Below are 21,274 nucleotides of genomic sequence, written 5' to 3'. Positions count from 1 at the left end.
CTCTTTATTTCTATTATTACATTATACATCTCACCACAATGCAGAAACAGTGGGAGCCCTGAGGTTGTTTTCCTGCAACTAGACGGTCCCATCTGGGGGTGAGAGGAGGCTGCAGGTGGTGGCAGACACAGTATAAGGCCAGTACTCACGGACCGGTCGTCGGAGAGGGCAGCAGCAGCAGCCAGCAGGCAGCTGCAGCACACAGAGCCACCCAGCAGCCACACCGCCATGAGGTCTATATTTTTTAGTGCAACTGTGCAGGCAGGAGGTCAGTAGCGCTTCTCCACTCTCCAGCAGCGGCTATGCCACTGGAGGAGAGGAAGAGGCAGGCAGAGGCAGACTGGGACAGATGGCAGGTGATGCTCAGGGTGGCTGGCTGCCCAGTGGGCCCGGTGGTGACCGGAGGAGTCAGGACAGATGGGGCAGGCGGCAGGCGGCACTCAAGGAAGCTGGCTGCCCGGTGGGCCCGGCAGTGACCCAGCACACAAAGGTGCAAGGGCAGGGCAGCAGCAGCTCCAGCAAGCACAGCCGCAATGACCACAGCACGAGGCGGCAACTGTGCATGTGCTGGCTGGGAGCAGGAGGAGAGACCCAGAGGCATGATAGGAGTCAGCCAGCCAGGAGAAGTGATATTTCTAATGAAAAGCGCAGGGCCGGCCAGGCCAGGCCAGGTGCAGGCAAGGTGCGGTCACCCCTCCCAAGACAGTGACCGCCTACCTCGCCTGCTCCCTGGAGCCGGCTCTGCACTCACCTCCTGTGCGGCCCGGTTGCTAACAGGCCACGGACCGGTACCGGTCCACATCCCGGGGGTTGGGAACCCCTGGTTTAAAGGAATAGGCACAGCTCCTTGTATGCTTTTAAGTATCCATCATGACACATTATGACACCCTCGAGGTTCTACAGCAGAACCAGCAGATTATTTCTAAAGGTTTACATGGTTATAAATGACCAGAGCCAAAGAAAAACTGCTGCTAGAAATACTAGCAGCTGCTTGGAATGACACAAAAGGGGACAATTGGGCCAGAATAAAAGTGCCTAAAACCCACTGATCGGAAGCCCTCTCTTAGCTTTTCCATTATGCTACAGTAGCAGAATGGCTGGGCTGTGATCGAGAAGACTGCTGGTTCGAATTTTGCTACAGACAGACTAAAGACCTTTAAACAAACCCTCGCTGGCTCTTATTGATGCTTCCTCCTGTTCGTGGTGTTTTGTGTTTTCTTTATGGCATTGATAGTCTGCCTTTCTCACTGAGATTCAAAGCCTCGGTGAGATTTGTATTTGGGTACCTCAAATTGAGTGGAAAGGCCTCTTTTAAAATGTTTTTAATAAGTAAAAATAAACTATTTCTCAGCCTCATTCTTCCCTCTCTATTTTGGGGGGCAATGTGACTATCCTGTTTTAAAGGGCTATAGTTAGAATCTGTGTGCTAAGATCTTAGCACAGGGATTAAGCAGCTGGACTGTGAATCAGCACTCTACTGGTTCGAATCCCACTGCTGCCATGAGCTCAGTAGGTAGCCTCGGGTAAGCCACTCCTCCCAGCCCAGCTCCCCAGCTGTATAGTGGGGATAATAATAACACTAACTTGTTCACTGCTCTGGGTGAGGCACTAATCTGTCTAGAAGAGCGGTATATAAACACAGTTATTATTATTTATTATTATTATTATTATTAAACACAAAAAGCCACATGGGAAATGTTGGCTAGAACATCGCCAACATTTATAAAGCAGCTCACAGTTCAGACAGAGATTTCTCTTTGTCATCTAAAGAATCTCTTGGTTTATAAAGAAGAAAAATATCTCTGTGCTAGTTTCTCATTCTTATTCTCTTTGTGTTTTAATTAATGTAAGTAAATAATTTTTTTTAAAAAAATCTAGTACAGAATTAACCAGTTCTCTTTTTTGGCTGTCTGCCAAGGAAAGAATTTGTGAAGCTCAGTCTTATCCCTTTTTGCTAGGAAATGACTCACTGACTTTAGTTGGGCTTACTGCCAAGTAAGCATAGGTAGGATTGCAGCATTTACTCGGAAGGGACTCGTTCTGAGCACACGTGGCTAGGATGGGGCCGCTGGCCAATTTATGCTTTGTCTTTTCTGCGACTAAAAACTTAAAACTCGCACATTGCCCAAAAACACAATATCTGCAATATTGGATCAAGAGATAACTTTCAATTTAATAAATAAAAACTACAATTTAATAAATAAATAAACCATGATCTAGTCAAACTTGACACCTTTTAGATCTCATTTTATTTATTTCATTTATATCCACATTTCTCCCCGATGGGAACCCCAAGTGGCTTACCTAATTCTCCTCGCCTCCATTTCACCCTCTCATCCATCCTGCGAGGTAGGCGAGGCTGAGAGAATGTGACTGTTCCAAGTCCACCCAGGCCAGAGTGAGAATTCGAGCCGGGGCCTCCCAGATCCTCGGCTGACTCTAACCACTATACCACATTGTCTCCCTGAAATTAAATTCAGTGGGATCTAAAAAAGCTAGCTGGACCGTGCCCCTTGTCGATTTCATTTCTAGTCTGGGTTACAACAAGGAGACCCCAAATCGCCTCAACCACAAAACAAGGGCTCTCTAAACTTGGACCTAAATTGACCCCACAAATGACTCATCTAAACTTTGTGTTGATTCATCTGCTTCTTAAAAACTATTCGCAGCCCCTGTAGATGCCACGGAGTTCAATTAGGCGGGGTAACTCGGAAAGAATAAAGATAGCAAAGGTACATATCCAGGGTGGGGGACTTGCGAGTTATAGAGACACAATAGAGTCGTTGCCATGAGCTGGGGTTGGTATGGGGGTCCCTTCTCTTGGTTTCCCTATTCCTAGGATAATCGTCGAGCTGTGTTCTCATTTAAGAGGTTACAATCTTGTGGACATGTATGTACTGAAGAGGTTGAATTCGGTGAGCTTTGCCTCCGCACTAGGATCCTTGAAAACAGGCAAACTGATTATTTTTCATACTGCTTGTATCCGAAACATGGAGCCCTCTTTCTTTGAATGAAACTTCGAATGAATTGATATTCTTCCCTTCCTGACTGCTTTCCTCTTTTCTTTTCCTAATAGAGCCAGTTTGGTGTCGTGGTTAAGAGCGCGGGACCCTAATGTAGAGAGCCGGGTTTGATTCCCCACTCCTCCACTTGGAGCCAGCTGGGGGATTTTGGGTCAGTCACAGCTCTCTCAGAGCTCTCTCAGCCCCACCCACCTCACAGGGCGATTGTTGTGAGGATAATAATAACACCCTTTGTAAACCACTCTGAACGGGTGTTAAGTCATCCTGAAGGGCGGTATATAAATCGAATGTTGTTTTTGTTGTTATAGGGTTGGCAACAACTGTGGAGGAAAAAAAATATCCGCTCCCCCTTAACAAAGCTTAGACAGTAAGTTATTCACCTAAATGCCCCGGAAAAAACTTCAACTGCCAGTTTCCATCCATGAAGCCTCTATTAAAGGGAGAGAATATTTTCTCCCAGACTGTTGGCAACCTTATTTACGACTGAACATGCCTTAATCTTGACCGACGGGAAGATTGCATTCATGGCTAGGTACCTGGCATTTTTGGGGCCAGGGAGCCTAACAGAACCAGAGATACCATTCATCCACCTCTCCCCTTTTTCCACACTTTAGGGAATCTTAAAATGAGAATCTCTTTACGCATCTTACACGGGGAGGCTCAAGTGACTTCCTTTCTGTGCGGTCTTATATTCAAGTGTACTTTCCCTAGCAGTGCACGTGTATCCACAACGGGAGAACAAGTGTAAGGGTTTTCACTTGAGCATCCCCGTGTAGAGAGACAGTCAGGTGGGTAGCTGTGTTGGTCTGCAATAGAAAAGCAAGATTCGGATCCAGCAGCACCTTAAAGACCAACTAGATTTCCCCAGACCCAAACCATGCTCTTAAAATGAGAAGTGATATATAAAATGGAGAAAAGGAGCAAGAGTCCAGTAGTACCCATAACACTAACCAGGGCTGTTTTTCTGGGAAAAGAGGTGGTGGAACTCAGTGGGTTGCCCTCAGAGAAAATGGTCATATGGCTGGTGGCCCCGCCCCCTGATCTCCAGACAGAGGGGAGTTGGCTCGGAGGGCCATCTCAACTCCCCTCTGTCTGGAGATCAGGGGGCGGGGCCACCGGCCATGTGGCCATTTTCAAAAGGTTCGGAACTCCGTTCCACCTCATTCCTGCTGAAAAAAAGCCCTGACACTAACAAAATTTGTGGTAGCAGGGTATGAGCTTTCGGAAGATATCTGAAGAAGTGAGCTGTGGCTCACAAAAACTCACACCCTGCCACAAATTTTGTTAGTGTTATGGGTGCTACTGGACTCTTGCTCTTTTCTACGGCTGCACACAGACTGACACGACCACCCATCTTGATCTATAAAGTGGAGAGTGACAGCAATCCCTGCAGAAGGTAAACTGTCTTCTAAAGCAGTGGATTCTCTAGGCTGGTCGTTGCTCTCTTTTCCCCTTCTCTTTTCTTCGTTCCTGAGCTAGTTACAAGAGGTGTCCTTCGTACTGTCGCCTACCACAACCTTGGCCACGTCGCCTCTGCAAAGCCCTCGGACGGACGGACACCCAGGGAGGATTTCCCCGGAGAACCCCTGGGGCCGTTCCCTTCTTCTCTCCTCCTCGCAGCCTGCATCTCCAAACAGCAGCCGGAACGGTGTAGAAGAAGCCGCGAGACTCCTGCGTATTTGGCCCTGCCGCAGACGAACCCGACGGCTGCCCCTCTGGAAGAAAACGGGAGTTGCTCGTCTCTGCTCCAAAAACAAGCCGGGCGAGCAATCCGCTTATTGGGGGAGGCTCAGGCGAGAGCCCCAAAAGCGCAGCTCAAACGATTTCAAGATCCGATTGGAGAATCTATTAAAAACTCGTTTGGCGAGGAGAAGGAAAGCGGCAAACCCAAGCGGCTTAGCTGGGCTTTCTTTGCTTTTCTAGAGCTAGGATGGAAGATGTAAAGCCCAGACGCCAGGGCGCGCGGTGGCGAATGCGCCCGTGCGCGGCGGTTGCGGATCCGGGGTGAAGAATTCGGAGCAGGCTGTGCAATGGAAACGGCTTTGACCTCCATCCCAAGCGCGTTGCTTGGAAGGAAGCTCGTCTGAAACCTGTGGGAGTCCAAGAGTCACCTCGGGAGGGTCTCACGGAGGGCAAAGGCTTTTCAAAGGGACAGGACAGTCGCTTGACTGGAAAGGTCCTATCCCAACTCTGGCCAATTGCTAGAGAGTTCAGTGAGCGCGGATGGGATTGTAGCCTTACAGCACACGCGGAATTAAGCCTGCCTAAATTGCTTGAAATCATTGGTGAGGATGCGATTGCCGGTCGTTTAACACAACCAGGCAAAATTGTGTGCGAAAGGTATTCTTATCCCACCTATATCATTTGTCAAGATGTGCCTGATCAGTTTTATCTATTCAGAAAATCAATGACAGATAATACTTGGCTGTGCACAGGCAGGGCACTTTATCTTTAGGATTGCCGGCAATAGGGGGGGGGGGGGAAGATGCCCTGTTGCTTTAAAAGAGGCCATTTACCGCCATTCCGTGAAAAGGTTCCTGAAGATCGGAGGGAGGCGGTGGAAACTGTGGAAAGGTGCCTGGAGGCCGTTGTGGGATGAAGGAGAGCTAAGACGCTGAAACTTTATCCTGACAAAATGGATGTGCTACTGGGGGCGGGTGGGTCTCACCCAAGAAATGGATTATCTTCTGTTCTGGATGGACTTGCACTCCCCACAAAGGAGCAGGTTTATAACTTGGGGGTGCTGTTGGACCCAGGCCTCCTGCTGGATAAACAGGTAACAGCGGTGGCTGGGTGCCTTTCACCGGCTCTGGCTGGTGGACTAGCTACTGCCCTTCCTGGGCAAGAAAGATCATGCCACTGTGGTGCATGCCCCCCTCCTAACATCCAGACTAGATTACTCTAATGCACGCTGTGTGGGGCTGCCCTTGAAGACTGTCCAGAAATTGCAATTGGTACAGAATTCTGAAGCTAGAGATGACTGGACCCCGGAACCATATATCACTCCAGTCTTGTTCCATCTACACTGGCTCCCAGTTTGCTTCCAAGCCCAATTCAAGGTGCCCCAATTGACCTTTGCAGCCCTATATGGTTTGGGGCTAGCATAGTTCCCCCATAGGAAACTTCCCATCCACTCCAGTCATATTCAGAGGCTTTGCTTCCGGTGCCCCTGCCCTCTGAGGCTCGAGGGGTGGCAAACATAGAAAGGGCCTCCTGGGTCATGGAGCCAAAACTTTGGAACTCCCTCCCCAGGAAAGATTAATCTGTCTCCCTCTAGCATTGTCTCCCGCCAACTGGTGAAGACTTTTTGTTCGGTTTGGCATAACCCCAATAACTGTTACAGGCCCCAATATAACCCCAATATAAACCCCAATAACTGTTTGGGGTTTATCTCGAGATAGTGGAACAACGGAGGTGCAAATCCGCTGGGGAAGTCTCTTGCACGAGTAAAAGAACAGAAGATGAAAAAAATGTGCCCAAGTTTCATCGGAGATTAACAAAACAAAACCAGCGTCCGGCTACGTTAACTTTTAAGCAAACGAAAGGAATGAGAGAATCTAAGGTTTGCTGGCCCAATATTTTATTACACTTGGGATTCCTCGTTTCGTTTTTCTTGTGTTTTGGTTGTCCCCTCCCTCCTAAAATATCTGGTCCTGCACATGCGCTACGGAAAAAAAAGAGAGATCACCTGTGCACGTAGGCATCAAGCCTTCAAATAATAATAATATTAATAATAATAATTAATAATAGCAATTATGATAAAGAAAAAAACGATCTACCCACGGAGCAATGCTTTAAATAAGTCAATAAACATTATATAGAATATTTATAGATATAGATATATATCAAAAAACCCTTTTGAAAGTAAGCCGACAGAGAAAACGAACAAAACGTCTTTTGGAGAGAAAATTCAGGGGTGTGTGTGTTGTGGGGAGGGGGATTCAGGGCAGGCGATGGGGCTGCCGCCCCCACGTCCCCTCCTGCGTTTTATTTTCGAGGCATCTTTTCAGCAGCTCCTTTCCGAAGAGCGGAAGGCGAGGAAGGCGCGGCTGGAGGCAGTCTCTCCCGGCGGCGTCTTAGACGGGGCGGGAGCTGGACGGTCCTCGAGGAGGAGGCTTGGCCAAGCGGTGCCAGCGCCCGGGCGGCAGGCGCCGGCTGGCGGCGGAGAGGCTGGCCGGGCAGGCGCGCCCCGTCGGTCCGTCCCTCCCTCCCGCCCCCCGCGGTCCGGTCCAGTCCGGTCCGGCCCAGCTCTCCGTCGCGGCGTCACAGGTCGCCCTCGCTGTCGCTGGAGGTGATGGAGATGGCCGAGGAGGCGGCGGCTTTGCTGGACAGGCTGGCGGCCGGGCTGGAGGCGGCGCCCAGCAGGGGCGGCTCGCCCGCGCTCTCCTCCTCCGAGGGCAGCGACCGGCCGGTGCCCTGCGACGACAGGACCTGCTGCTGCAGCCTGCGGGGAGAGAAAAGCCGGCCGTCACCGGGGCGCGCAAGGACGGAGAGGGCTGCCCGCTGGGTCTCCGGGGTGGCCAGCTCCAGGCGGGGAAACCCCCGGAGATTTGGATGGCGGAGCCAGGAGAGGGCGGGGTTTGGAGAGGAGAGGGACCTCCTCCGCGGGATACAGCGCCATTGAGCGCGCCCTGCGAAGCGAACTTCTCTCTCTAGTCTGGAGAGCAGTTCGAATTCCAAGAGATCCCAGGCACCAGCTGGAGGTTGGCAGCCCCGCCTGCGCCCCACCCCGTTTTCACGCCTGTCCCGAGGCACCTTCACCTCTGTGTGCTCCGCCCCCCACCCCACCCCCCATGCATGGCTCCCACCCGCAGGGATTCCCTCCCTCCAGCCCTTTTGTGGTGCCCAGAAGGGCACAGGCCTCTACTGTTATTGCTCCCCCCCACACACACCCCAGGTTCATTTTCCGAGCTGAGGGAAGACTGGCAGGAAGTGCCTTGTTCTGAATCGGACCCTCGGCCCGTCAAGGAGGATTGCCCACTCCAGTTTGGAAATTCGTGGAGGTTAAAGGGGCAGATTTGGGGGAGGGGGGGTTCAGTGGGGCTGTAGCACCAGGTGCCTGCCCTCAGAAGCTGCCCTTTCTCCCATAACTCCAGGCCCCGGCTGAAGGCTAGCAACCCCCAAGGACAGTATTGTCTACTCGTCCTGGCAATGGTGCCCAAGGTCTCAGCTACAGGTCATCACCTCCTGCCTGGTCCTTTTAACTAAAGACAACAGGGATTGAACCTGGCACCTTCTGCATGCCACGCAGATGCTCTGCCACCAAGCCACAGCCCATAAACATTCCTCACGTTATCTTCAGCCGCAGTTCATCCTCAGACCCCTCACCCCATCTAGCCCAGACCCTCCACTTCTTCCTAGTTGCCCTCCCCACAAACTCCAGTTCTGTCCTTGGAGCGCCCATCACACTTTTACCCCATTGTAAATAGGAAACCCAGCCTCTAGTAGTAGCTATCAATTCCCATCATTCCCTACCAATCTCCAGATACTGCAAACCATGTTGCTCTTTGGCAGAATCAGGATATAAATCCTTGATGCATTTATCCAGGCCCAGTAAAAACAGAGACTGTGTCTCCCCTCCCCAGTCAGCTCTCATGCAAACAATATCATGAAGAATGAAAGGGGGGGTGCTCTTTGGTTTCTGAAATGGTCAAATCCTAGGTTTTGTGTTTACAGCTGCAGGGGCTTCCATTTTTTGCCCTTCTTCCCACAAGGTCCCTGATACTAGCTCCGCCTTGTGCCCCCTGAAATTGGCAAAGCATGCTATACAGAATGCCAGGCCAGAGGCCCAAAGTTCTTGGCCTAAAAGATTTTCTCTCCCGCCTCCTGTCCCTATCTGTTTGTTTTTGAACATCCTGCTTGGTGAAGAGTTCAAAAGCTTGCATGATGCTGCGTTTTTCCGTTTGGCTTTGATGAAAGATGTTACATGGCTTTCGTTTCTGGATTTTGCAACACCACTACCTACATTCTGTGTTTTGGGAGCTCCCAAAAAGGACCACCCCACCTTCGATCTCATTTTCTCCTTAGGCTGCACCTCCACCCAAGTTTCAACCACCCCCTCTGAGCCTAGATATCTTACTCCAGTCAACAAGGACTCCCTTCCCCGCTTAGCCATTGAACTCCACTGTGTTTCCCTCTAAACCTTCACCTTACCCCAACGTCACCCACACTCCCTGTCTTCAGGCATCCCAGCTCTGTTTCATGCTCCTGCTTCCAGCTCTGAACCCTCCTACCGTCACCAAAAGGTGGCCACTAACCCCAAAATGCTTTTTCTCAGATTAATTCATGGATCAGGAATTAAATCCCACTTCAACCACCAATACAGTTGAGATCTGAGCCACCTCTCCAATAAAAAAATCTCTGAACAAATGAGGGAAATATTCCCTTTTACAGCCTCTGATTCTGTTACTAAAAAGGTGACCACATAGATACCCTCATGCTACATTTTACATCAGTGATCTCCAACTTGGTGCCCACGGGCACCATGATGCCTGGTGATGGATTTCTTGGTACCTGTTTGCTATTTCCCAAAGTAAATTGCCAGTCCTGGCTACCTTCCACCTCAGTGGAGCAGGAGGTGCTCCAGAAAATCCAAAGAGGCATCACTTTTGTATCTATAGGGAATACTCAAAACATCTGCCTCCATCATAGGTGGTTGCTTGAGCTGCAACCTCCCAACATTTTGTGAATGGCTCCAGTACTGTGGCAGTCAGTTTGCAGTGGTACCTACTCCCCATTCTTAAAATCCCCAAACTGTCCACAGGTTGAACGAGATTGGCAAGTCTTGCTTATACACAGGGTACAATAAAGCTTTATTCCTAAACTGTTTATGCCTCCTAGTTCAGTCTGACATCACCCCACTCTTTTATTTTATCCTGCCCAACAGAAGAGCACCAGGAGCAGACTAGGAAGTGAAAACAGCCCTAGAAGCCATGCCAAGTACAGCTACACGCCAGCGCTACAGGGGCTGTTCAGCTCAGCTGCCCCAGCTATGAGCATTAGCTCCTCCATTGCTTCCTCCCAAGAAGTTACGGCTCTGCAGAAGGAGGCAACAGCTGAGCTGAGCCCAACTACCACAGCTGGTGAAGCAGTTCTCGAGGCAGAGCTGTTGCGGCTTGGCTATGCTTCTTCCTGGGCACCAGTGGTGCTCTAGGGCAGTGACCCACTGGGAAATTTCCCTGTAAGCGAAAGAGCCAGTCCATTCTTGTAGAGCACATTCCTGTGCATGTATAAGACATTGGGTTCAGTCTAACAGAAACTGGATAAGACCATGGCTAGTCAGAGTAGACAGAACTGGGCGACCTAAACCAATGGTTTGTTGCGAGGAAGGACCCCCATCCTTGCAATGACCTTGGAGCCTCTGTAAAGCAGAGCTTTTCTGATGTGCTTTTGATGGCTCATGAGTGAAAGTTATGATCTGCTTCTTTTGCATATTTCTTGGAAGCAAGATTCTATTTGTTTTTAAGTGTCGCAAGCCGTGTTGAGTCCCATTTATTGGGAGAAAAATAGTAAAGAGTCCAGTAGCACATCTAAGGCTAACCAACTTTATTGTAGCATATGCTTTCGAGAGCCACTGCTCTCTTCGTCAGATGCATCTGATGAAGAGAGCGGTGGCTCTCGAAAGCTTATGCACAGTAAAGTTGGTTAGTCTTAAAGGTGGTACTGGACTGTGGTTGTTGTGGGTTTTCCGGGCTGTATTGCCCGGAAAACCCACAACAACCATCGTTCTCCGGCCGTGAAAGCCTTCGACAATACATCGTGGTACTGGACTCTTTACTATTTTGCTACTACAGACTAACATGGCTAACTCCTCTGGATTTATTGGGAGAAAAGCAAGATAAAATTATTTTAAATGAATAAGCATAAATAAGTAAACAGCAGCCTGAATATCCTGGACTAGCTGGAGTTTGTCAGGACTTGGAAGCTAAGCGGGGCTGGTCCTGGTTTGTTCTTGAATGGGAAGGAAGGCCGGGGTTGCTATGCAGAAGCAGACAAGGGCAAACTGTGTCTTGCCTTGAAAACCCCTTGAGGCTTTGCCATAAGTCAATTATGGTTTGACAGCACTATATTATTATTATTAAATGGGAGGAGGCTGCTAGGAGGGATGTTAGGAAGGGCCACGGCTCAGCGGTAGAATGTTTGCTTTGCATGCAGAAGGCTCCAGGTTCAATCCTCAGCATGTTCAATTGAAAGGTTCAGATAACAGGTAATGCAGAAGACCTCTGCCCAAGACCCTGCCTGGAGAGGTGCTGCTGGTCAGAGTGGACAATACTGACCTTGATGGACCAAGGGATTGACTCAATATACATTTTGCATGTATTCATGCAAGATGTTAACACAGACATGAAGCAACCTGCAACAAGTAGTCACTGGCCATTCTGCGAGGCCTGCAGCAATGATGAGTCTCAGAGCAGAACCACAAGAGACAAAAGGCACAGATTGGACACTTGTCAGCTTCCCTCAAGTTTTGATGGGAAATGTAGGCAGCTTGGCGGAATGTTGGACAAGTGACAGTTGAAAAGTCCGTTGGACAGCAGTCGGAGAGCCAAGCTGCAAGACTAGGATGCCTACATTTCCCATCAAAACTTGAGGGAAGCTGACTAGTGTCCAACCTGTGCCTTTTGTCACTTGTGGTTCTGCTCTGAGTCAAATGAATCCTGTGGGGGCCACTCGGCTTAACTTCCCCCGGGCCGCCAGAAGCACTCTAAGGGAGTGGCCTGCCAGGAACTTTCCTATTGAGTTAAAGAACTCATCTGCCCCGTCTGTTACCTGAGCTACCATATCCCATACACTTCACGTGCAAGCCTACCTCACAGAGGCCAAGTGCTTCCTCACCTAGCATATACATTTTCTCCAGCAATCTCTGTTGTGCTGTTTATTCCACACATCTGTCAACACTCTTGGTATCACCCTCCCACACACGCCCCACCAGAGGAAGGGCTTTTTTTTCAGCTGGAATGTGGTGGAACGGAGTTCTGGCACCTCTTGAAAATGGCCACATGGCCGGTGGCCCCGGCCCCTGATTTCCAGACAGAGGGGGGTTTAGATTGCCCTCCATGCCACTGGAACAGCATGGAGGGCAATCTAAACTCCCCTCTGTCTGGAGATCAGGGGCCGGGGCCACTGGCCATGTGACCATTTTCACCCTTGTTCCAGCTGACCCAAAGTGATGTCATTGTGCAGTCCTGAGTTCCACCACCTCTATTCCCAGAAAAAAAGCCCTGACCAGAGGTTATCAGTCCTTCCAGCTATCTAACTCCAGAAAATGCCTCATACTGTATTTCCCTTTTCTTTGATACCAAATAACCAAGTTAGGGATTTTTCTACATTGGATTCTTTGCAAATTTATATATATATATATATATATATATATATATATATATATATATATATATATATATATATATATATATATGTTGTAGCCTATTTACATTTTTTATTGAAATGTCTCTGAAATTGACAGGGCTGACTCACACTGTGTAATCCGCCTGGAATCTCAGTGAGATAGGTGGTCTATAAATAACATAAATAAAAATGAATAAAATAAAATCATTTGAAAGAAGTGCCTCAGGCATGGCCAAGGAATGCTCAGTCCCCAATTTCCTTCCCTTCAGTTCAGGAACCAGTGAGCTTTGTTGGGCAATCTATCAGTGCGCATAATAGCTAAAGAGAACATCCATTTTCAGGGGCAGTATACCTCTGGATAACAGATGCTGAACACAAACAATTAGGCAAGGCTCTGCTTGTAAACTTCCCCAAAGCATCTGGGATAGATCTCTCCAGATGATTCTAGTGGGTTACATAATGGATAGACTAGATGGGGTTTTGGCCTAATCCTGTGTTCTTATTGCAAACCACTATATTAGAGTACTTAATATACAGCCCAGAAAGCTCTACAGTTAAGGAAGGCACTGCTGCTCCCCCCCCCCCCACAAAAAAACCCCACTGACGGGTAGTCTCTAGTTTCATCATTTCTTCAACTCTGTATTGCTAGAAATGCTTATGTTCTGTTTCAGCATTTCTTCAACTCTGTATTGGATCCTTGCTAATATTATATCTTTGTAAACTTGTGTTTATTTACCCTATGGCATTGTTTATGAAATTGTCCTTGATACTGACTGTACTGATCTCACACTGTGTAATCTGTCTTGAGTCTCAGGCAGGCTATACATGACATAAATAAAAATAAATAAAAAATAAATAGATATTTGAGTGGGGCTTACTAGAATCCGTCTTGAGTCTCAGTGAGAAAGGCGGGCTATACATGACATAAATAAAAATAAATTAAAAAATAGATATTTGAGTGGGGCTTACTAGAATCCGTCTTGAGTCTCAGTGAGAAAGGTGGGCTATACATGACATAAATAAAAATAAATTAAAAAATAAATAGATAATTGAGTGGGGCTTACTAGAATTTCTGGGATCAGAGGGCAGACACCCAACAGAACACAAATGGAAACTCACTTGTTTCAGTTTTGGGGATCAATGGCCTTTGGGTACTATATAGTAATGCAGTGACTATATTTCTCCACCCCCTCTAAAAAAAGGGGGGGGATTTGCTTTGACAACTTAACTACAATAGCATGCGCCCGGAAATCTACTCTTTCCTATTATTTCAATCCACTTTCCTCTCCTTAAATATGAGAACAAATGTTAAACTGGTAAATGATTCCTGTCTGGGGTCATAGACGACCCCCCAGTAATCTAGAAATCTTAGAGAATATTTTAGAACTTTGAGGGCCTATAAATGGGGGCATCCGGGCATCCAGGTTAGTCAACTATCTCCACATACAATGGGTTCTGACAGCTAGGAGAAGAGAACTGTTTTCTACTGTTTGCTACTGTTTACTCTGCTCTGAGGATGAAATTCCAGATCCTAAGTTTCTTCCCAAGGCTTTTGAAAAAGGAGCAGAAGCAGCAAATAGGAACCAAACCTAGCATTAAACCTAGTAGGGCCACCAGACACGAGATTCACATTGAATGTATGCCTGAGATCTGTGAATCGTCAGCGACCTATCACAAATATTTATTTATTTACTTTGCCTTTCTCGCACAGACTCAAATATATCAATATAAATAAAGTTGCTTTGTTTGGAGTGCTGTTTTGAGGTCCTGATTTTTTAGTTGTGGATTTGGGGAGAGGCCAGAATTGCTGCTCATGTAGTGACTGCATTTAGATTAAGCTTCCTCGGTAATTTTAATACAGCTCTGTGGTTTTCAATGTTTATTCCAAGGATTTTTTAAATATCTTCCAGGGGTTCCACGATTAAAAGGTCAGGAATCTGAGTCAAGATTTTCTGAAAAAGCATTTCTAACAACAACATTCAATTTATATACTACCCTTCAGAACAACATAACAGCCACTCAGAGCTGTTTACAAAGTGTGTTGTTATTATCCTCACAACAATCACCTTGTGAGGTGGGTGGAGCTGAGAGAGCTCCAGAGAGCCGTGACTGACCCAAGGTCACCCATCTGGCTTCAAGTGGAGGATTGGAGAATCAAACCTGGCTCTCCAGATTAGAATCCTGTCACTCTTAACCACTACACCAAACACTCTGTTTTTCTTCTGCAGTGCCTAGCTCCAGGGAAGAGTTGGATTCTGCTGCATTTTGCACAAGGCAAATGGGTTAGGCCCAAAATGTATGACCATTAGAGGGAGAGAGAGTTCCCTAGAATACAGCCAAAAATCTTCACTTGCAGAAACATCAACAGAGAAATCTAAGTGGGAAAGGATGCCCGAAGGGCAGAACATTTGCGAACGCTCCGGAAGCAAGCCCAGGCCTGAGTGATTCCTGCTATCCTACAAACCACAGCTTCAGGGGCCACTAATCTCAGATCTGGCCAGCGGTGAGACAGCAGTGCAGGAGGCAACAGTGAACTCATTGTTGGTGCCACTGGGTTGCTTTGAGCTTAGTGGCCCCTTCAGTGTTAGCAGAGCTACAGAGGCATGGCTTTGGTTGCAGAAGCCCCCCCAGGAGTTTTCAGCCCCCCTGAAAGTTAAAGGGCCAGTCTGCCCTGATGTCCTGCTTAGGGACAAGAAAGAGGGGGACATCAACTGGAATGTGGAAAGAAACAATTTTGGGTATATCTCCTGTCTGGCAACTCTCCTAATTCGCCATCTGCCCATTAGACAGCTTTGCAAGTTCAGCACTTTCAAGCTCTGCCAATCTAAACATTTGTGCAACATTTAATTTAGCTGTTGGTGCATTTAGTTATATTTTCAGATTCTAAATGGTATTATGAGTGATAATAATGTAACATAGAAATAAAAGACTATCATTACTACAACAACAATCAATATTTATGCATATTTTTGGAACTTCATAATTATTGGGGAGGCACTATCATCCATTTATTTTATCTCTTCATATATTTCAAATGTTATGCCTTTATTGCAATTTTCTGACAATGCTATATTAGATGATCTTGTTATGACGAGGAATAGGTGAAATTACACGGGTCACTGGAGCCCCCAAACACGCATCATTAAACATAGTTGGGACACAATCGCAAGTATAAGATGGCTTGTACTTGCAAATGGCTCTTACTTACAAGGATGAAGTTAGTTCCCAGTTCTTTATTCTTGTTTCCTAGTTCCTTATTTGAGAATCCAACCTTTTATTTGGTCTCCATGGAAGCCACCTCTTCATAGCATTCAGGAAAAAATCAGCGCAGTTAAAGAATATTTTTGTGTTTATTATATAGCTCACAGCTATTGCGGTGGGATCACTCCATGTCAAGCATTTCTACGTACACCCTACACACTATTATTTATTTATTTATTTATTTAATTTGACTTATATCCCGCCCTCCCCACGAATGGGCTCAGAGCGGCTCACATCATTTTAATTTTAAAGTAAAGGGATTTATATTTTTAAGATGCAGATGTTATACTTGGGCTCAGCGAATTGTTTAGAAAAACAGTCAGTGAACTGTCTAAAGAGAAAAGTCTCTGCTGAGAAATTTAAGTGGATGAGGGCAAAGATATTGCCTCATTTCTCCCCCCTCCTCATTTTAAAGTATATTCTAAGTATACCAGTTTCTAAACATACCTATACAAATGGTTTCAAATGGTTTAATACTTGGGACTACGCTGTCTTAGACAAGAAATTATGTATAGCAATCTGTGATGTGTTTTGAATGCTCAAATGTGCAAATCATCATCATCATCATCATCATTGCTACTACTATTGCTGCCATTGTTATCATCAACATCTCTTTATTTGTCCAGGCTCATGATTATAGCAGACAATGCATCTTAGAACAAAGGATGGTCTATGCTAATTAAAACACACGGGCTAAGGCTTATTTAGACAAAGATTTTTGCAACTGCCTATTCTAAGACAAACAAAATTATTGGACACAGTCTGAAAATTTGCTATTGAAGATGTCAGTTTCTGGTTTTGTGTATTGTAATATAATGGATGCATTTTGGCAGTTTTTTAGCAGAGGGAAAAAAGTTGTGTCTGTTACGTGAAGCTGCTAGGCTCACTGGCTATTATTGCAATACATTGATTACATCCCTGGTTTCAACCAATTTTACTATGACTACCTCACAAAAGGGGAAAACAAATCCAGGTTTTCTTTGAATTCAGCTATTAAATCAGCCTCCTTCATATAATTTAAGAAAAGGCCTGCATCTCAAGTTTGTGAAGGATTTTTCAAAATAAACACATTTATTCTTGGAGTATTCCCCATACTTAAAAAAAATAGAACATCTGCAAAAATCTCACAGAATAAGGCAAAATGTTTTCTGAATCAATATTTTAGTAAGCAAACATTAAAAAAAATAGCACTACATATTTTAAAGCAGCTTTGATAATATGAACACTTTGACCAACAGAGATAAAGAAACTGTCCTACCATTAAATGTTGTATGGTAGATTTCTTGCTCTTTTGCTCTCTGGCTATTTTTCTACAATCCACTTAAAGCCCAAATCCTGTAACTTCATTGCTGACTTCAGTGGAGGATGCGATTTGAAGGATGCAATTTAACTAACCATATAAAGCTGCAATCCTATGAATACTTGAATGGGGAGTAAAAGTCAATGCACTCAATGGGATTTACTCCCGAGTAAGCATAGCTAGCATATGGGTGCAGGTACATGAACAAAAACACTCTTTGATCTTCATGGAAAGAATATACTCAAGAATGTGTACTTCACTTGGCTGTGAAATGGACTCTCTTTCTTAAAGCAGTATTTTCAAGTTAATGTTTCCAAATCTTATTTAAAACACTGAATGGGAACAAAATTGAATTTATTTACAGTTGTTATTAGGATAAGCAGAGTTGAGTTCACCTTGCTAAATATCCCCCCCCTCCACATGTTATTCCCAGATCAGGGCGCTGGAAAATTCTTAATCCAACCAATAGCGCAAATCGTATCTCTTTGATTTAAGCGGATTTAGCCCCATCGAAGTCAATAGGGCAAACCGGCTTACATCCGAGTTCTCCGACACAAAGGAGTCTGCGTTGCTCGCCTCCTGTAAAATATAGGTCATTTGTGCTAATTAATGCGTCTAAATGGCTCCAGGAGCGCTTTCCTTTTCCCAGCTAGTTTTTCATTTCAAGCAAGCTCGTCTTTCCCTCTCTGCGCTCAAAGAAAGCTCCCTTTCCCCCACCTCAAAATCAGTGGACTGTTGGGATATGCGATGTCCGAGCTTTGCCCAACATTCAAATGAGCATCTTTTCCGAACGGGGTACATCCAAATTGAAACCATAGGCGAGGAATGAAGAACAATGGGGGAAACAGGTCGTTGTAATGGCGTTTTCCAGTGTGCAAGGGCATGCAGGCGGGTCTTGCTGCATCTGAACACGGATGTTTATCCAGGGTTCTTTTTATCCGTGTGAATGCAGACCAACACCACCGACCCGTGTGATTCTTATCTCTATTCTTAAACAAATGGACAGCAGAATGAAGTATAGACCGAAACACACACACACACACACACACACACACACACACACACACACACACACACACACACACACTAAGCTGGTGCAATGGGAAAACCCCTTTTGAATCAAACCGTGCTTCGATTCCTAGCAAAGTCCTTTTAAAGCCAATCTGTAATCTAGTCGTACACATTGACTGGGAGAATTAAATCTCATTAAATTTAAAAGGGTCTTACTTGAGAGAAAATATGGGGTTAGGACCGGGGTGCCATCAGCCTTTATCTACGCTGCCTTACGGCCTATGCGCATTTAGAAATTTCCATCTGCCTGGGTATCAGCTGATAAAGCACAGGAAAATATGTAAGTATATAGCATACCCTTCTAGACTTCAGTTCTACTGTACATCAATGTACGCTTCCCCTAAAGCACATCGGATCGAGAGAAAGCGATGCAATGAGGCAAAATATATCTGCCATTGTCAAGTTAGAGACAGAGCCTTACAAAGAATAGTCCAGTGGGGGGAAATGTAATTATAGAGAAATTGTTACAAAAATCGATGGTTCTGCAATACAATAGAAATTGTAACATAGCCCTGTTACTCTTTGTTATTATTATTATTATTATTATTGTGAAGAATATTTTAGCGATTCTTCAGGCCGATCATTTCCTCGCTCTAGAGATTATTTAAGGGTAGCCTGTCACTAGCTTGAGTGCGAAAGGCCAGAGAGAGCGAAGGAATCCGTTTGGCCTGTAAAACATATGGACGGATCCTGCACTGGGAAGGACAGAAGCGCGGATTCGGATGGCGCTCACGCTCGCTTTCTAAGAAACGCCCTGCCCTAGCAGTAGCAATTAGGCATTATCAAGAATTGTAAGCGAATATTTGTGCACGTAACACATACACACACACTCTGGGTTTAGAAGAGAAGCCGTAGGCTTCGAAATATCGGAATTTTGCACACAACTGGAAGGCTGCGATTCCTGGGAAGTATTGGGGGGGTCGAGTTAAACGGCCCCCCTAAACTACGGGGTCCTTAGGGCGAAGGAAACCCTACCGATGTCATTTCCACACGGTGCTCTGACGATTAAAGATATTTCTGGGTGGGTCCCCTGTTGTGTTTTAATAGCTGCTTTGCAAATTAAAATAAAACCTCTTGTTAAGTATCCCACCTGACGTTGTCTCCTTGCCTGCATCAAGCTACAAAATCCCCCCTAGGGAGAAAAGCAGGGGATAAATATTCAAAACGACTAAACAAATCCAAATAAACAGGACGCCTCGCTTAAAGCGAAGCGGCTGGCTTTGGAACCGGTGCATTCATTTTTGTCCTCCTTCGCCCCTTCTGCCTGCGAGGATCTTGCCTGGTTATGTAAAAGCGGAGCACCGAACCATCAAGAAAACTGATACCGCTTTCGCTGCTCCTAAGCCGAGTTTCACCCTTCTAAGTCCATCGCGGTCAGTTCCTGGGGTGGTCCCATGAATCAAGTCGACAGGACGGTGGTTGGGGCGGGGGTCCGATCTGTTTGGAACCCACCCAGCCCCAAAGAGACTCCCCTGGGCGCAGGGAGGGAGCTGAGATTTCCAGCGGGAGATACAGAGAAATCGACCGCGCTGTCTGACTGTCAGCTGGGAAAGCTGCGGTTGCATCCCCACCCTCTGCGAGTAAGGCCCACGAAACTGACCGCGACTTGGTTTCTGAATAAAGGAGCGGAGGATGGCGCTGCACCATGCGTGCCAGGGGGTCTGTTCCCTCGAGCTTTGGGTCAGAACACCAGACAGGCCGGCCACTGGCTCTTTTCTGGGAAGTGCCAAAAGGGGTCCTACGGGCTTTGCTGAGAAATAAGTCCTCCTGCATCCAGAGTTGCGCCTTTCTTTGCCAATTTGTTGGGGCTTGCTCGGCCCGAATCCTAGGCGTGCTTCCTCCGGAGAGAGTTCACCAAGGCTTACTCTCAAGGAACGGAGCCTTAGGACTGGAGCTGCCACCTGACCCGGGGGCTCTCGCATTCCTGATCCTCCCCCGACTCCCGCTGATGTTTGCAGCTCTTTTGGTGGCCTGGCACCCTTGGGGGATCCCGTTCCCACCCCGCGCACGCCTCTGGAATGGAGCAGGGCCCCCGCCCGCCAGAAGCAGGAGCCAGAGGTGCGCTGGCAGATGCGCCTTGGCGATTTTTGTTCCAGCTGGTCAGGCGCGCATCAGGACCAATGCGAAAGGGTTTCAGGTGGGCAGCCGTGTTGGTCTGCAGTCGAACAGCGGGACTGGAGTCACAGCTCACTTCTTCAGATTGTGAGGGTATACGCTTTCCAGCGGCAACGTCGTCTTCTTCAGGTACAAGGAAGAGCGGAGACCTCTGAGTTTTTATACCCCAATATAAGGGATCTGAGCTTTCATACCCCTGGATATGGGATATAAAGGCTCCACTCCTCCCTGCCCCCGAAGCAAGGAGCAAAGCTCATACCCTGGGAATCTTGTCGGTCTCCAAGGTGCCACCGGGCTCCAGCCCTGCTGTTCAAATGCGAAGGCGCCTGTGTGTGGCTGGGGGCCCGAAGCCTTGCTGCGAAGCGACGGGCTCTACGCGCGTTCAGGCCCGTCGGGGAGGGCCCGATCCCGGGCTCCAACCCTCCCTCTCCCGCCCCGGGGCGGCACCGACCTGTTCTTGGCGGCGGCGGCGCGGTCCCTCTGGCGGCGGTTCTTGAACCAGTTGCCCACCTGGGTGGGGGTGAGGCCGGTGGCCTGGGCCAGCTCGCGCTTCTTGGCCGGGTTGGGGTAGGGGTCCTGCAGGTACCACTCGCGCAGCAGGTGCCGCGTGCGCTCCTTGAAGCAGTGCGTCTTCTGCTCGCCGTCCCAGATGGTGCGCGGCAGCGGGAACTTCTTGCGCACGCGGTACTTGTCGACCGGGCCCAGCGGGCGGCCGCGCAGCTTCTCGGCCTCCTGGTAGTGGGCCTCCAGCCAGAGGGCCTGCAGCTTGGCGTGCGACTCCTTGGGGAACTTGTGGCTCTCCAGGATGTGGTAGAGCTCGCGGTAGTTGCCGCCGTGGAAGGCCACCACGGCGCGGGCCCGCAGCACCGACTCGTTCCTGTGCAGCGCCTCGCAGGCGGCCGGCGCCACCGGCAGCGACCACAGGAAGCGCCCCAGGCGCTCCACGTCGCCGCTCTCCTCCAGCGTCTCGCACACGCCGGCCACTTGCGCCGGGCTGAAGTTGAGCAGCGGCAGCTGGAACATGGAGGCGGCCGGCCCCGGCGGCGCCCGGCCGCCCCGTCCCCACCGGCAGCAGCGGCGGGCCGAGGCGCGCCTGCCTGCCTGCCTGCCTGCCCGCCCGGGCCGGGAGCCGAGCGCGCGGCGGGCGAGCGGGGAAAGG

General features: G+C 48.0%; 1 protein-coding gene across 1 annotated transcript; it reads right to left on the bottom strand.

The window, feature by feature from the left end:
- Nucleotides 1–7,286: 7,286 nt before the first annotated feature.
- Nucleotides 7,287–21,138, bottom strand: SIX6 (SIX homeobox 6). The gene is made up of 2 exons (XM_054972148.1): nucleotides 20,567–21,138; nucleotides 7,287–7,467 (listed from the first exon to the last, which is right to left on the bottom strand). The coding sequence occupies exons 1-2, from the start codon at nucleotides 21,136–21,138 to the stop codon at nucleotides 7,287–7,289; spliced, it is 753 nt and encodes a 250-aa protein (XP_054828123.1).
- Nucleotides 21,139–21,274: the final 136 nt, after the last annotated feature.

The sequence above is a fragment of the Eublepharis macularius genome, chromosome 2 (assembly GCF_028583425.1).
Source record: "Eublepharis macularius isolate TG4126 chromosome 2, MPM_Emac_v1.0, whole genome shotgun sequence".
NCBI classification, from domain to species: domain Eukaryota; kingdom Metazoa; phylum Chordata; class Lepidosauria; order Squamata; family Eublepharidae; genus Eublepharis; species Eublepharis macularius.
Note: the sequence above shows the minus strand (reverse complement) of the source record. Positions and strands in the feature narration are given on the sequence as shown.

What these genes read in the sequence shown, in the direction of transcription:
- SIX6 (XM_054972148.1), bottom strand. Translation starts at nt 21,138, where the DNA reads ATGTTCCAGCTGCCGCTGCTCAACTTCAGCCCGGCGCAAGTGGCCGGC. An exon ending in GCCGCCGCCGCCAAGAACAG is followed by an intron (nt 7,468 to 20,566) that starts GTCGGTGCCGCC and finishes CTCTCCCCGCAG; the next exon opens with GCTGCAGCAGCAGGTCCTGT.